Source organism: Dinoponera quadriceps, unplaced genomic scaffold, assembly GCF_001313825.1.
Source record: "Dinoponera quadriceps isolate SergipeBrazil2010 unplaced genomic scaffold, ASM131382v1 scaffold1290, whole genome shotgun sequence".
In the NCBI taxonomy this organism is placed as follows: domain Eukaryota; kingdom Metazoa; phylum Arthropoda; class Insecta; order Hymenoptera; family Formicidae; genus Dinoponera; species Dinoponera quadriceps.
The window spans coordinates 218,037-235,476 of NW_014555424.1; the positions used below are offsets into that span (position 1 = coordinate 218,037).

At 44.1% G+C, this 17,440-nt stretch overlaps 2 protein-coding genes across 11 annotated transcripts in view; both read left to right on the plus strand.

Moving 5' to 3' along the window:
- LOC106744097 (rho GTPase-activating protein 23) overlaps window positions 1-7,834 on the plus strand; it is a 29,945-nt gene extending 22,111 nt beyond the window's left edge. For 7 of the 10 annotated variants that reach the window (XM_014618527.1, XM_014618531.1, XM_014618532.1 and 4 more), the window contains 4 exons: window positions 56-194; window positions 3,520-3,849; window positions 5,111-5,361; window positions 6,015-7,834. In XM_014618527.1, coding sequence (XP_014474013.1) covers window positions 56-194; window positions 3,520-3,849; window positions 5,111-5,361; window positions 6,015-7,034 — 1,740 coding nt within the window. In that variant the 3' untranslated portion in view covers window positions 7,035-7,834. Of the gene's footprint in view, window positions 1-55; window positions 195-3,460; window positions 3,850-5,110; window positions 5,362-6,014 lie in introns of those variants that run through there. The other 3 variants (XM_014618535.1, XM_014618536.1, XM_014618537.1) reach the window with 2 other exon arrangements.
- Window positions 7,835-8,122: 288 nt separating this feature from the next.
- LOC106744100 (mutS protein homolog 4-like) lies at window positions 8,123-17,421 on the plus strand. Its single transcript, XM_014618541.1, has 17 exons — window positions 8,123-10,119; window positions 10,872-11,022; window positions 11,103-11,167; window positions 11,244-11,392; window positions 11,497-11,690; window positions 11,770-11,891; window positions 11,951-12,168; window positions 13,005-13,199; window positions 13,295-13,481; window positions 13,595-13,728; window positions 13,811-13,914; window positions 14,301-14,520; window positions 14,659-14,760; window positions 14,834-14,947; window positions 15,034-15,242; window positions 15,865-16,057; window positions 16,377-17,421. The coding sequence occupies exons 1-17, from the start codon at window positions 10,014-10,016 to the stop codon at window positions 17,409-17,411; spliced, it is 3,498 nt and encodes a 1,165-aa protein (XP_014474027.1). The 5' UTR covers window positions 8,123-10,013; the 3' UTR covers window positions 17,412-17,421.
- Window positions 17,422-17,440: the final 19 nt, after the last annotated feature.

Consider the following 17,440-nt stretch of genomic DNA (forward strand, 5'->3'; position numbering starts at 1 on the left):
TGTATTTGATAAACACGTCGATTTTGTTCACTCATACTCGGCCTTGGCGTTACAGCCGTCGATGGAGTCGATCTGCCTACCGCCAGTTCGATACGGAAGTCTGGACTCTCTGCACGAAGTGCACAATCTGTCGCAGTCCTCTCCGTCACCGTCGCAACAGCAGCGAGGTATTCCAGGCGACGTCTCGGATGATGGTTAGTATCACACATACTTCTCCTTCTCTCTCTCTCTCTCTCTCACATACACACACACACATACATACACGTAACACATCTGTGATACTATGTGATATCGCTATTCCGAATTTTTTTTTCTTCGTTTGTGTGCACTCGGTGATAGATACCGAAGCGATTTTTTTGCGTTGTCAACACACGTCTGAGAGTCTATATATATATATTCATGTCCGTCGATATATTTATATACACATATATGCGATAAATACGTAAGAGTGTGATTTGTGAAACTGTGTACACACGCGAGCACGATTCTCTTATAATTGCTATTCGGCAGGAATATCGGTGGATCAACTCGAATAACGCGTGCAAATTTAGCGACACGTAGAACTACGCTGACAATAATCGGTCAAAGAAGAGAGGATTAAGATTCGTGTGTATCGCGTGCATACATGTTACTTCACCCAGGTAGATTTATATACAGGATGTTTGAACAAAATAGAGCGATTACTGCAATAGAAGAGACTACACATTTATATCGTTGTCTTTCCAGCATCCTGTGTGTATCCGTACCGATCGATAAAAACGTTAAGTAAGAGTAATATGTATCACGTCTGCCGGTACAGTAACGTATTGATCGTACGTGAAACGCGTGCGAGTGTACTCTACGTCTTGCTTGTCTTCTTTCCGTCCTCTTCTCGAATTATACAGTGTTCGGGATTTAATCTGTCCGGGTTAATTATATGGGATGGATGGGGGGTGGAGGGGGCACTTCTTCATTTGAAATACCCCATTTCATTCGTAAATTAACCCGGACAGTTGAAATGTCGAGAGAACACCCTTATATATTTATATATACAGTCCTATTTTGCTATCTCTATCTCTTAATCCAAGTCGAGTAATTACAACGTGTTTTAGTCTACTCCATTTACATATACTCTCTATTCATTCTCTTTTATATATCTCTTTTCTCTGTGTAATATCGCTTCTGACGATCGGTGAGTGTAGCAGGATCTTGTTTTCTGCAGTGGACACAGAAGATACTCACTATTAACAAAAAGCTTTCTAGGTACATTCCTCCTCTCTTATTTGCTTCAAGCGATCTTTTGGACTTATAAAGTGTATGTTACAAAGTTATCATTGTTCTCGGGACTTTTACGATTTACGTTATTTACCCGCCCGTTATTGTTATCGTACATACTCTCAGCGAACACGGTTCGAGACGTAGCAAACTTATTTCGCATACTCCTTGTTACGAACACACACGTTCAGGATGCACACGATGCTTTCTGCGTGCGCGCGCACGCGCCCACACATACATAGCATATACACAGCATACACGCACACACGCACACACACACACACACACACACACACACACACACACACACACCAACCATGCGAAAAGGAATTTGATTCTAGAAATTCCTTAGTATCTCGCATTCCGCGATCAAGCGCAAGGAGAATCGGCCACAACGAGATTGCGACGAACGACGTAGGGGAATCCCGTTTGCGAAGTTACAACTCGTCTCCCGTGGCTGATCCTCCAGTTTCACACGTTGTTGTAATGTGCATGGCACTCTTTTGGCTTTCGGCATACAGATAAGCGGATTATTTCGCACGATTGGCTTCTGCGATCTTCAACGGTTTGCTCTTTTAAGTGTGGCGTGAAAGTGTGTGTGTGCGTGTGCGCAACGAGTTATCGGACGGATAGAAGTTTTCTTCGTCACGTGCATGTGCCTCACGAAGGTTTGTCACGCGTGCTTCGTGTACGAGTCATCGGTCATTGCTTGCCGCGCACAAGGATCGATTTTACTATTAGAGGAGTCACGTTCACGTATTGCGCTACAAATTACTCTCCACAGCAACTTTTCTAACGATGAGCTTGGTGACGTTTTTTTCATTGCGTGGCCATCGCTCGACCACTTCGATAGAGCATCCGCTCTTTACCATTAGTGAGATAACTTAGTTCTCTCTCTTTCTCTCAGTCTTTTCGTTTTTTGTAACGCGTGTGCATTTCCGATCATCATTTACTGCTCGTCTGCCTGCCTATTCTATCGTTAAGGATTGCCTCTACCGATTATTGTGTTCTTAATTATAAATTGATTGTCTGCCCGCCTCAGTCTACGACTTTGCGATCAGACACACCCGAAGAATATGAACATAGTCAAATCTCAAGATTCGTTCTCTCGAAGTTCCTCGAGCTACAAATGGACGAGGAGCCTGAGAACGATAGTCGAACGCGGCTGAGAAACGACTCAAAATTTCAATTCTCCCCTAAACTCGATCCGCTTTCTCTCTTTCCGTTTTCTTCTTTTCTCTCTCTTGGGGCGATGAACACGATGAAATGAATAAGGAACAAGGAATTAAATATATAGCATTAGGAGCAAGGAAATTTCGACAACCATGTTTTAACCCATGATAAAAAATAAGGAACTTAGAAACACCGTCGAAATTCTATTTTCCTCATAACTTGTGTGCTTATAGTACCTAGAAGTTGACTGAAGTTAGTCTAAAAGTTAGTCTTCAAAATATCAAATGTTCATCGATATACAAATGAAAGTCAGTTTGAATTGATCAATAATTATCAGATAAACGATAAAAATGTTAATGATGACTCGTAGATTAGGTCATTCTGAATAAAAGTCCCTTACCATTTTGTACCACACAAATTTTTGAGTTATTAATTAAAGAAGCTACTATACATGGCAATAATTAATAACTGAAAATTTTGTTTGGTTGTTTGCAAAATTGCACGTTTTTGTTCATGTTAACCTAAATTACAATATGATGGATGGTACTTACGTCAGACACTCTGTAAATGTATATGTATGTATATATGCATATATATAAGTAACAGAGTGGTGATCTCGTTTTAGTATATTATTCCTATATCTTATTCTTTATTTCTTTATTGTGATTTTAAGCTATAGCTTACTTTTAATATATTATTCCTAATTTCCTATATTTAATACCTTGTCCCTTATTCTGTCGATCGTGTTTGAGCCCTTACGTTACATCTCGAGGAAGTTTCTTTCTCTCTCTCCTTCGCGCATATTCCTCGAGAACGTAACGCCGCGCCCATTGATTCCGGCCGGTCGACGCTGATGAGAGAGACTTTTCGGTCTCAAAATGTACGTTACCGCGCTAGGAGAAAGAGAGAAAGGGCGAGAGAGAGAGAAAGATAGCACGGTGGGTTCGGACGCAAAGGAGGAAGACGAGGGGAAGAGAGTTGCTCGCCGGCTGCAACCGAGACATGACATGTGAACGACGCATTGAACGTGTAGGCACACTGCGAGCCCGGGTTTTTGGTGGTACATATCGTCCCACCTATACGGTACCGCAGGTCCCGGTAGCGCCGCCCCGAAAACACCGGCCCAGTCGCCAATATCAGTGCCAGTCGCAGTCCCAATGCCAATGTCCATGCCCGTGTCAATGTCAGCAACAGCAGCACCAACAACAGCAGCAATCGTCGTCGAGCCTTCTCGGCAATCGCTGGTTGCTGTCGCGTCTCCATCAGCTGCCCTCTCACCATCGCCGACAGGAGACGCACGAACACCATCATCAACAGCGAACAGCAACGAGCCCGCCGGCGAGCCAGACCTCACAAAGCTGTTGCCAGGCTCAGGGCCTGCCGCTGGGCCCGCCGTCAAGACTTTAAACCGATTCCTCCGAGGTAAATCCCAGGTCGCGCTGCCAGACCAGAGCCTGAAACCGCCATTGAGCATCCAAGGTGTCCAACGAGCTGACAGCTGGCTCACCCGAATGGCTTTTACACTCTTTCAGTTCACACACCTACATTCTCGCTACCATGCGCATACATACATGTACACACATACATTGAGCACGCGTCCACATAGTTTGTACCTCCTTTCGACTAACCGTATGTAGTCGTTTCATCTTCTTGTCCGCTGCCTCTCGACGTCGCTGTTTTTACCCCCGCCGCTATTTTCGAGCGCGCATCCCAAGCGATAATCGTTAACCACTTCAATCGCATAGACGCCGTTAATGTGATGGTGATAATAATGATAATAATATTCACGCGCGGCTATCATCGAGAAGATTGCGAGCGAACATGTTCCGCGCGCAGATAACACCGGAAGTTGCATACTGTTCGAATGCGCAAGAACACCTTGATCTATTGGCAAAGAGGATACCTGCGACGCAGGTTTCTTCGTTTATGTGTAACCCTTGTATATGTATATCATCTGTTTTCTTTTTAATTATGTTTAAGAAAAACGACGCTTTAGTTTTACCTCCGCATACCTGCGCCGCAGCGTCGAAGAGAAGGACGACAGCAATTACGGCTGTTTCGTTTCACAATTATTAGAATGTGTACAGCTGATACAAAATGACGATTATTTTCATAATGACGGCGACAATACGATCGCTGTTATTATCGGCGTCTTTGTGGCGACGCTGCGTTTACAAGTGAGAGAGTAAAGATAATAATTTATTAATTAATTCTCCTTTTGTGATAACTGTCATATCTGCGATAATCGCGTTTACTCTCGATGCCGACGCTGTGTGTGTGTGTGTTTCGTTGAAACTGCTGTCATTATTATTTACGTTGTTTGTACCGCAGCTCCTTTTTCTTCTTTCATTTGCGGCGATTTTATTTCGCAGAGGAATGCACCCGCGCAAGAATTCTTACCAGCTGCGACAAATCGTACACACACACACACATACACTCTCTCTCTCTCTCTCTCTCTCTCTCTCTCGCTCGCATTTATAATTCGCCTTGTTTTAACGATTATGTCACGGATATATACAGATATGTTACTCGTCCACCACGCAGATGTCTATACTTTTCACGCTAACGACAATAACGTTCAAGCCGATTCAGCGCTTTGAGTGTATTTGGCGTATGAGTTTATCAACAATTGCGGTGTTTCCGCGTATCAACGCGCGACTAACCACGCAATCACCTATTGCAGGTAGCGACCTTTTGACCAGCCTCACGACCACGTTCGATCGCAAGTGGAGATCTCTCGTGAATCAGTCATCGAATCAGGCGCAGCCTCCCCTGGAAGCCTCGTCCTACAACAAGGATAGCACGGACGACACGGAGCAGCAGGAGCAGAAGGCGAGCGCGTCCCCGAAATTCAAGTATCCGTCTACGGAAGCTTATCGCGATCCCAGTCTTCACAAATCGATCGACAAGAGCCATCTCTCTCGCTTAAAGGACGTAAGTGTGTTTGCTATCGCGGATTATGTTAATGACGAATTCGGCTGGATGCACTAAAAGGCCGGTTTCACAGTCTGTTCTTATGTATTATTTAAGATCAATCTGAGGCTCATCTTCAGATGCTCTGTAGTCGATGAAACGATTTGTACGGCATCTGAAGATAAATTTATGACAGTCTTAAATATAAAAACTATGAATACTGGCTTAGTGGGGCGTATTAGCACATCCAATCAAATTCGCTATAAGAAAGAAAGAAAGGAAGATTAGAAGTTAATAACGTCGTCGTTTCCCGTCCTGAATGACGTAGGACCAGACTTGGGCAAATTTTGAACATTTGAAATAATAAGTGAATTTATAAATAACTTTGTTATTCAGTCATCAAATAATATTTATTTAAATGAATATACAAGTTATTTGTTATTTGCATTATTTATTATTCGAGTTATTTATTATTCATTCATTCACTTATTTGTCTCGTTTTTGGCCTGTTTATTTTATAGATATAACGAATAAGTATTTTTTTATCAAAAATGATTTTAATATCACTAGGATAATATAATGATTTAATATATTAAGTAAAGATAATATAATGAAATGAGTCCACACACACACACAATAGAAAATTTATTCGAGTAATGCTCTGCCCTGCGCAGGACGCTCCCGAGAAGGACACCGACTCAACGGTGACCGACACGCAGCATCCCTCGGTAGCTGCGACGCCGAACAACGATCGTAGCGCGAACGACAAGCAGAAATCGGAGACGAAGACCGCGGACAAGCCCACGGAGAAGACCGCGTCGATCACGAGCGAGAAGGACGGAGACCCGGACGTAGGAGACTGCACGCGCGCGGGGAACCCGAAGCGTTACGAATTGCCGAGCGCGGCGAGCCTCCAAGAGGGCAAGCCGACGTCACCCAACGCGTGCACGGAAGAGACGGACGTCGACACGAAGCTGGAGGACAGTAAGAGCCATCATTACGAGTCCGGCGATTCCAGTTACACGAACAAGCTGAAAAAATTTGAGAGCCTGACGAACTTCGAGGCGAGATCGCGGCTCAAGCGCTCGGAATCGCTGAATAAGAGGTCAGAGAGCACCGCCTCGAGACTGAAGAGATCGGAGAGTCTGAACAAACACTCGACCGAGAGGCTGTCGTCGCCGACGAACGGCAAGCTCAAGCGGTCCGAGAGTCTGAACAAGCACTCGGACGGCCGGTCCGAGTCGCCGGGCAGCAAACTGAAGCGCTCGGAGTCGCTGACGAAAACGGAGAAGACCGAGTGCAACATCAGCAAGAGGCGGCAATCGGTGCGCAAGGAAAGCGCCACCAAACTGAAGCGCAAGAACGGCATGCCGGAACGCTCGATCAAACGCAGGCACACGGTCGGCGGCACCAAAGACTTCGACAAGGTGCACTGGCTGGACAATAAGCTGCAGTCCGAGACCGAGAGAATCATTCGGAGCGATTACCGGCCGAAGAAGAGCCAGTTGCGGACAAGTTCGCCCGACCTCAGCACCAACCGCGTCGGCATGACTGACACGAGCTTCCTCATCGAAGTGAGCTTTCGCGGGCCCAGTAACGTCGTATTCAACGTGACCAACACGCGGCCGCAATCCCTACCGGACGCGAGTCTCGCGTCCAAGGTCTTCAAGGTACCTCTCGAGAGTCACGTGTAACAATCGCGCTCGCAGATAATCCGCCCCCTCCGTCACTTTCGAATGATACGCATCCGCAGTGCTGTTATATTGCTGCCGTCATATTTTAATGTTCATCGCAAACCGAGCCACACATATCATATATATATATATATATATATATATATATATATGTATGTATGTATATGTATATGTATCTCTTTCGTATTATATTATCAACGCAGAAAAGTCACAGTTCGAAATGCCGAGACCATCTCTCTGTTCACCAATCGTCACTCGCAAACGTGCCAAAGAGCCCATTATCGATCAACATGAACAATTGTTATCGTTCAGGCGATAACGCCAACTATTCGCTACAAACTGCTGATTTGATGAATCTTAAGGGAAGATGGATATATATATATATATATATATATATATATTATCTGTCGCCACGGTCTCGTGTGCGGTTTAATACTTTAATCGACTTTAGATTAATCCACAATCGTACAATCACAAGGCAAGAGCGCGTGAGACGAGATCGTTGCGATGGAAGTTGTTCTGAAATGAAACAATTGTTAGAAAGCGGCGTTAAGCCCGTGTCAGATTACAGATCAGGATTGGATTGAAATTGGATTGATCGATCACAGAGCAAAGTTCACTAACTTGAGTTTAATGAACTTTACTCTGATTGATCAAATTTCAATCCGGTGTCAATCCTAATCCGTAGTCTGATATGGGCTTGAGGCTCTCCGTTCCTCACTCTTCTTTGAAGAGAGAGAGAGAGGGAGAGAGAGAGAGAGAGAGAGAGAGAGGGAGAGAGAGAGAGAGAGAGAGAGAGAGATAGCAATGATGAAAAAACCACGATCCTTTATATCCAAGGACAGAGCGGATGTGGGTAAAGGCAAGCTGCAAAAATACGTGCTGGCGAGCAACGTAAAGAAAGTTATCTTAGCGATTATGCTGTATTATCACGTGGTATTTGCGTATTATGTCAATTATATATACACACACATCATACTTGTGAATTGTGATCGTAATGTTTTTTGTACATAAATATGTATATGCAAGAAATAATTCAACTGAATATTAATTTAAGGTGGCTAGGTATATATATATATATATNACATCTCGTCGTGGATGTTCTATCTGATATCGCGTACGATCAGCGGGATTTTAACACGTGTGCGCGTTATTTTGAACGAAGTGCTACGGGGGACGCTTCGACGTGTAGCGTGGGGGATGAGGAGATCCGCGAAATGGTCGCAACTTCATCGATGCCTCTACGCGAGAGAGCGATCGGCACGCTGTGCAGAAAGTTCTTCGCCGAGAGGCAGCATTCGTACCGTTGAAAAATTTTTTTTACTAGAAAACTCCTTGATGAAAAGTCTATACGATGTGATAAGCCTTGATCAATCGCGCGTGTCTATTTCTCGATGTATACATATCGTTATAACGTACACGTATGAATGTCGTGTGTATGCGCGTGTGCTTGTGATGCGTTGACGCGTGTGTGCGTGCGTGCGTACGCATTTTTTACGTAAATTGTGATTATTACTGCAATTAATAATCGATTTAAGAGACTGCTGTCGCGGCATTGTAAATTTTAGACAATTACAATAAAGAGACAGGACACGGCGGTGCCTCTCGCTCGTTTCAACGGAAGGAAACGTTCGTACGGTCGGAAGTGGTGCTGTGACGTGCAGCGTCTGTGTATGTCCCGGTATCGCTGTAAAAATAAGATTTCTCTCGAAGATATCTCAAACGCTTCAGCCCTCTTCTTACGGGCTCACTAGAGTACCGCGCGTTACTTGTGCTTTTTCTTTTTCGAGACACTTTACAAGACGTTTCCGCCAAATTCTGCGCCCCCCCCCCNNNNCCATATATACTCTTGTAATTCGCATTTTCGATCGTTCCGAGCTTCGTGCCAAACCAACGTCGAAGCTAGCTGTCGAGCGAGTCGTGGAAAAAACGAAATGTGCGACTAGTAATGCGATCCGGTTGCCTCGCGCTCCGGAAATCGCCCGTTTCATTCGATCGCGAACATTGTCGGGCGAAATATGCTCGAATAACGAGTGAAAGGATTCCAGAAGCGCCGTATACATGCATGCAGATCTATAAATGTATACAAATATATTTATAAATACGTGCTCGACCGTGATCCCGTTATTCCCGAACGCATTTTGCCCGACATTGTACGGATGCATGCATGTATGCACATCCATGAGAGAATAATAATGTAACGCGAGTTTACATATATATATATAGCGCGACATATTTAACAGTGCGATTTAATTTACTGCTCTTACTGCGTAGTGGGACTTGGTCGACTGAGATCTTTGTACGATCTATTCTATTGTGAGTTCGCGTGTTGGAAGACTAATGTGTATAAATAGATAGCGCATCTCTGGAAGCCCGCGGTCGATCGTACTGGCAAAGTAACGCGTTATTGCATTGTCGCGACGCGCGCGCGTGTTTTTATCTCGCCGAATCCGCGGCGCGACGCACAGTCGTTCGTAGGTAATTTTACACGTGAGCGAAGAAGTCACCACTGGCGGTGAGGTGAACTGAAAAAAATTGAGAGCGCGAAGTAGCCGGGAAAGAGAGAGAGAGAGAGAGAGAGAGAGAGACAATCGATTTTGATTATTATTACTGTAAATACAAATGTAAATTTGAATTTTAAGAGATAAAGTGGATAAAGCGATATTTATTGCGAGCGGGATAGTGATTGTGATCGTGTTATTTATTATCAACCGGAGCATATGTTCAGCGCGAAATTAAGATAAGAGCGATAAGGTTGAATGAGAAATTGTAAATAAATATATCATTGAGAAACCGAGGTGTTTTGTACTTTCGTCTTTCGGGGGAACGAACCGATTGCGAACCGCGCGGTTAATCGATCGATCGGTCGAGAGTTCGGTCGATACGCCATGTTTGAAAAATTCCAATCGCAGCGCGGGCAACTTCGGGCGTGATGCCGTAAAGTCGCCGGGCGTCGACGACTCGTTTCTCATCCGTAAAATGAACGTGATACAGCCTGTGCCGCCGAGAGGACGACGCGGTTTCCCGAGGGGAAGGATCGCGATACCGAACGCGCAACGCTTCACAAACCTCTTCCCGAAGCACCGTAAGTATCGGCGCCTTGTTCGAGCTATGTTCGGAAATTACACTCAGGTGCGTTCGGAAACGTGTGGTATCGCTCGGAAACTGCATTGGACGCACCTCGGGAGGAAATTTTCCACCTTGAAATTTCAGGGTAGTGCAGGCGACTTGTTGCATCCGAGATATTTTAAACTGTGGCAATAGGGCGTATAAATGTATCGAAGGAAAGACAGGTTATGTACTGCTGAAGATACACAGCAAAAGATTTCGTGTTACAAACGGCCCACCTAAATATTTGCATTCCTACGTATTTCTTACTTATTGCATTCAAGTAAATGTTATACTTGTTTCAAATATTTCTCATAAGTTTATATATTCGCAAATACCGCAAAAATCGCAAGTTCATCATAAGCATTAAATTTATTCAAAGTATATTCTGAATTCTAGTAATTTTAGTATTTCAATCCAGAATATTAGATCAAAATAAATTTCAGTTTATATTCAAATGAAGCGAACTTAACTTTTCTTCACTATAGTTTATGATATTGTTGAGAAGAGAATACATTTGTTTGAACAGGAAATCATGAGTTTTTCTCAAATTTGCGATGAATATATTTTAAGGCTATTATCAAAAAAATATTTTGTCAAAGATAACTACTATTTAAAAGAAGGGAATAAATTGAGCAATCGTTTCTCTTAGTAATAAACTGATATTTTTCCTATGAATTGCACACTGAGATTCTCGCGCGTTTCATGAATCTTCGCGCACTACTACAGAATTCGAAGCCGGCTTTTCGAAACCTTCGACGAGCTCTGGACCGGCGAGTTCCGTCACGAAGACGCCGAGACGCAATTGGGGACGTAACGTAAAGGAGAATTGCGTCTCCACATCGTCCTACCTGTCGAGCGTTTCTCGCCGTAGCACAGGGTGAGCCATAAATCTCTCCTCACATCTCTCTCTCACACGCCGAAAATACGTTGCTTCTCACGTTTCGTTCTTCTGGTTAGATCAACCAATGCTGCGAAATCGTCGGTCGGCACATCCAGCCACGCGGATTCTTCGGTGGTGATAGGTACAAGCGCGATAAATAATATTAAACCGCAAGGTAATTGATAATTTATTCACGGATATGCATATTCTCACGACAGCTTTAACGGCCGGCCGAGGCGACGCCAGGAACGAAGTTGGTCTGGCAGCGATAGATCTTCAGTATCCGTATTTGATTCTTTGTCAAATCAGCGATTGCCAAATATACGTCAACACTTTGACGAAAATTCATATTCTCGATCCAATAGAAGTAAGTAGCGGCCTATTATATATACTCGAGACGGTCTCAAACATAAAATCAGACTGACGAATACCGACCGTTGACTTACGCCACGTAACTTTTCATTCTCAAAGATATTAATGCCTGAAACGATGTGCCAACGCCGGGGTTGCTTGAACAAGCTGTACAAATTGATTAAGGAGAAGTTCAACGCGCTGAAAATCACGCCGATTCTACGGATGCACTTTAACGAGTCAAATGGTATGGAACGCGTGCGGACCCTATGCGCGAAGGAGTACTCGAGCGTGGAGTTGATAGTGAAACAAAAGTAACATCACAGCGAAGTGGTGCGATCGAGTGGAGTGGAATTAAGACGGCAGGACTGAAACGGTGTCTATTGATTGCAGATATTACGCTTTGGCCGCTGCCGCGGCGCTGCTGAAGTACGTGGAGTACGCGCAGCACATGGTTTATGCGCCGAGATCGGTAAGAATGGAGTTTCAAGGATCACCAAATACCACGATGATCGGTGAGTCGCTAACGCGCGCGAAAAAGCGGCAAACCTACATAACGATTGTTATTGTGCAGATATAGAGAGCGCACGGAGTCTGGAACTAGTCGTGTCGCAGTCCAAGCATTTCATCGTCAGTCTGCTGGGCACTATGGACCGCTGCTTGACCCCTATGGGTAGAAGGCTACTACGCGCCTCCATTCTCCAACCCCCTTGCGACGAGCGCCTGATCGCGGAGCGGCAGTCTTGCGTGGCGGAATTGGTCGCCAATCGTTCCCTGTGCGCCAGTCTTCAGGTAGACACTGTTCAAAACTAACGATCACGTTTGTGATCGAGCGTTCTAATCGCCGTCAGAAGCACAGAAAGCGGCGCTGCACAGAGAAAATATCGTAAAAATTATCGTGAAAATGACTACAAATTTTGCAATGCTGGAATTATTATCGAAATTATTATTACGTGTGTTATAATCTTTAGTGATGTGTACACATGATTACAACACGCTTCATAACTTCAGTCGTAATTCCAGTATTACCCAATTTTATGGTAATTTTTACTACAATATTTCCTCTGTGTAGGATACTCTTCATGTACCATACGCGGTGAATTTTTCTCGAAGATACGAACATTCATGAACCGAGAAAATACTCCATAATAGTCTCGCTCGGCTAGAATACATTTATAACGTCGAAACAATTTTAAGGCGGATTGGATTTAATACCAAATATTATTTTGTTTGAGTGAAGATGTTATTTCCTATAGTCCCTATCTCCATCCTATAGTCACGCAATACAAGTTTAGCAAATTATTTTACTAATATGCTATATTATTCAAAACCAAAATTTCCTGCGTACACGAAAAAAAATTAAGTCTTGTTAGTGTAACTGAATTTTCCGTTGCCTAGGGACTCGGTTGTAGGTGTAAAAAGATTCTTGCAGGAAGTTTGCACTCACCGAATTGCTCTCAGTTATCTCAAATGAGTTTTAATGCAACTGAAATGTTCACACGAATGTTCTCGCGTTAACAGAAATATATCATTTCTGTCACCGAGTTCTCATCCGGTCGCAAGCAACTGAGCTTTTTTTGGTTTGTGAGCAAATCGCGAGACTCAGGCAGAATGTATGTGTTTCACAGCCAGTGGTGCAACGTCTCTTCGGCACGGATCGTTTGCTGACATTAGCGAGCAAGCCATTAAACACGAATGACATACAGAACGCGGAGCGAAACCTAAACTACGCGTTGCTCCTAAAAAGTTGCTTGGACACCGTTCCGGAACTGGAAGCCGTTCTCGCGACCGGTATTCACACTTTCTTCGTAAAAATGCGAAAAGTTTGTATTTTCTCGCTGAAGCTTATCGACGCGATATTCTTGCTGATATTAACGCGCATGGCCGCGTTTCTCTCGCGGAAACTCGCGTCTTGCAGAATTTAGGAAACTACGAGTTCCAAGTCATGAAGGACAAGATTATGACGCTGATACACACGGACGCGAGATTCGTCAAGGGATCCACCTCGTCGAGTGTGCAACGGTGCTTCGCTATAAAAGCCGGTATCAATGAATTGTTGGACGTCGCGCGGCAAGTTTACTGCGAGTTAATCAACGACATGAAAAGTAAAGTGGCATCGTTGTGTCTTGGAATAGTAACGATGTGACGTGTAACAGACGTAACACGCGCCGAAAAAAAAATACGCACAGTTCGTAATTTCGCGAATTTCTTCAAATAGACTTGGTGGAGGCATCAGCTGTGAAACACAAGCTCCCGTTATCTTTAGAATACAACGTAAACTTGGGCTACCACATTCAAATGGTCGTACCGCGTTGCTTGGACATCTCCGACTTGTCGACAGAATTTATTCAGGTAACTCGTTTCTCCCCGCTAATTTACGCGCGATCTCAATTCTACGCAACATTTCCTACACATTTCCTACACAATGATGCAGGTACGAAAAAACCGAAGATCCTTTACGATGACTACGGCGGCGCTATTGACTTTAAATAAACAATGTAGAAAGGCCTGCGAGGAGATTTATGTGATGAGTAACACGTAAGTCGATTGTCTATTTTCTAGACTATTTTTAAATGACATTAAATTCACAGTTTACGGTGAAGAATATATACACGATGTAACTAAAAAAAGGGGACGAGCTGCCCACACTACAAACCATGAAAAAAATTCAATCCAACATATATCCGCAAATGTTGATACGAATGATTCATCATATTTCGGTGTGGGAAACTCGCCTGCGAAATTTATCCCCTTATTTTAGTTACACTCTGTATATACATGCATTCGTGTACATTATATGTGTGTATTGCACCAAAAAGATTATTTCGCATCAATAAATGGTTGAATATATGAAAAAATAAAAAAAATAAAAAAACATAAATCACACGTCAATATCGTTGTATCAACAAAATAACTATTTACAGCTTGCTGACTCACTTACTGGAGGATATCAGACAACACGTCGGCTGCTTGTTTCAGCTGAGCGCCGACGTGGCGGAATTGGATTTGGTATTGTCGCTGGCGCAAATCAGTAGTAATCCGGAATACGTGCGACCGTCGTTCGGAATGAAATTAGAACTGAGAGATTCACTGCATCCCATTATGGAGTTATTCAACACGGACCTTCCCGTGCCTAACGACGTAGTGAGTGTTAGAACAGCGGTGAATAATAAATTCGCTAAACAAACGATCCGGTCGATCGGATTGATCGATCGATCGGTCGGTCGGTCGGTACTCGCGGCATTTTCCAATCTGCGAGATTGATCTGTTTCAAATCAACAGGATGCAACGAACGCGTATAATTTTCATCTGATAACCGGACCGAACATGAGCGGCAAATCTACATACTTGAAGCAAATCATTCTACTTCAAATTATGGCGCAGGTAACGGCGCATTAGCTATCTCGATTAAACGTATTCGTTTATCGCACGATCAACGCCTTATCGTCGGTTCCAGATCGGCTCCTACGTGCCGGCGACGGAGGCGACGTTTCGCATCGCGGACCGCATATTTTGTAGGATATGTTCCCGCGACGACGCCGAACTCAACGCGTCCGCCTACGTTCTCGAGGTAAGCGTGCGCGAGATGCAATGATCCGGTATAATTAAACGCGCGAAGCGGAGCCGAGGGATTACTTTCGAATACGCTTGTTTCAGATGAAAGAGGCGCAGTACATTCTGCAATCCGTCACACCGCGATCTCTTGTTGTTCTTGATGAGCTCTGCCGGCACACTACGGTTGAGGAAGGCTCGGCCATCGCTTGGTCGATATGCGAGAAATTATTGCTAACGAGCGCATTTACGTTCGCGGTCACACACTTTTTGCACCTCACCGCGCTCCGCGATATGTATCACAATGTGACAACGTGCGTGATGCTCTTAAATACAGTCCCCAGCCGTATTATTAGGAGTGCTTTAATTTTTTTAATAGAATACAAGTTAGGAGGAGAAGAAAAGCTACTAAATTTTTGTTTACTCGATTAGAATGATCTTCGGTGTCGGTCAGCGTTTTTATCTCTGCAACCTTCCGAGGTGTCAAATCATTTGTTTTACCCAAAATTTGTGTACAATATTGATATTTTTCGCACAAAAATTTATTTTTCCGTTAGTAAGCAAGGAATTTGAAGTTTCGCAAATAAACAAAAATTTAATTTAATTTCAATTGACACTCAAAACTCATAACTGCTCTCGTTATTATCAACAATGCAACTAGTGTGGATTCATACTTGTTCAAGATTATTGTAACAGCCAAATGAAATGACGTCATAAAAAATATCTTTTATAAAATAATGGTTCCTTAACATAATTCAATCGATAGATGAGCCGTATTATAAAGTTAATTCTAGGAAGTCAATGAATTGTGAAAATTAAGGCGCGTCTAATAATATGAACAGGGACTGTAAATCTTAGCAATTTTTCGGAAACGACGAAACTTCAGGAAGACAGGCGGTTATCGTTTGGTTCTTTTTTTAAATTTTTTTTTTTTAGTCATTGTTTCCAGACGAAAACAGCAGAATCGGACGACTCGGGCCAGTTGCGCCTGATATACACACACAAATTAAACAATGGAACCGCACCCGCTGATCATTATGGTATCGCTTTAGCGGAGGTGTCCTCTCTACCGAAGTGTGTTACATCTAAAGCGCGAGAGTATGCCTCTCGGCAGTCAGCCGACGCACAGGTACGAACCGTTTATGAATACTCATCGGTGTGGTGCAATGAATCATTATATGATCGGCGTCATGTATGCTGTATCATTCCTCGGGTGGAAAATTACACGATTTTCAGCCTTGCCCATAATTCATAAGCTTGAAAATCGCACGAATAACTTTACATGCAGAAAATTATACACTGCATTCAAGTACTTCATGAGTTTATATAGGTACATATGTAAATTTGAAAATCGTGTAATTTTCGATCTAGAGAATGGTGATACAGCTAACATAATGACGCCGATCGTACATTTAATAGAATATTGTTGAGATAATTTTCCTTTTCAGAGCAATCTTCGCTCTGTCACAGACTACGTGTCGTGGGGGAAATCATGCTACGACGCGGCCGTTCAGTTGCACGTGCTACTGGAGAATAATCGATTCGTCTTCGCGAATATTATAAGCACCATGAAGCAGTTGGATCTAGGCAAGCAGCGTAAAACTTTAGTATCCTGCGCAAAGACGCAGCCGACGTCGCAAGTCCTCGCACAACAACCAGCAGCGAACTCGCTCGCAACTCTACAGACGGCGCACGAAGAACAGCAGCACTGCCAAGAAGCAGCTGAGAATCATCCCGTAGAAACGTCCTTCGCGCCGAAGGACAATCCGGCGCTCGTGGAACCAACGAATCAACGAGGAGAACACCGAGCAGGTGCTTCCGGCATAGAGTCTAACGCGAAGGAGTTCCCGAGAATCGCCGGTGAGCCGGCCAACGATCGGAACAAGGACTCGCCCGAGCCAGAAGGTATCGCAAATCGACGAGCGACGCTTCCGTTTCCGAACAACCTGGTGGAGGAAAGTTCATCAGTCGTTAGTCCACGCGATACCGTGAGCACATCTTCGCCAAACTCCGCGAATCTCCTGAGCGTGTCGCAAATGTGCGGCGTGAACGCGATGGAAACGAGTTCGCTTCGATCGATCAGCCACGGTAGCGTCACGGACGACCCCCTGTTTTACGTATGCACGTCCTTCGCGAGGACGAGCAGCCAAAAGTCGACGATGATACTGTCCCGCTGTGAGAACAACTTAGAGTCGAATCTCGACATAAGCTCGTTACCGCCTTCCTTATCTCTCCGATCCTCCCAGTCGTTCCCGTATCACGATTATTGTTTATCCGAGAGGGAATTCAACATTACCCCGCCCTCGCAACCTCTGTCGACTCCGACTGAAGTGGCAAGGATTAACGCGCGCGTCAAAGAAGCGGACATTTTCCGGCAAATCGAGGGCAGAGCCTTCGACGAAGCGGCTTTCTTCAATAGCACACAGGTGCCCATAAGGATAAATCTCACTAATGACGACGACGTAGCTATGTTACCCGCGTAACTCGTTTTAATCCCATCACGAATACATTA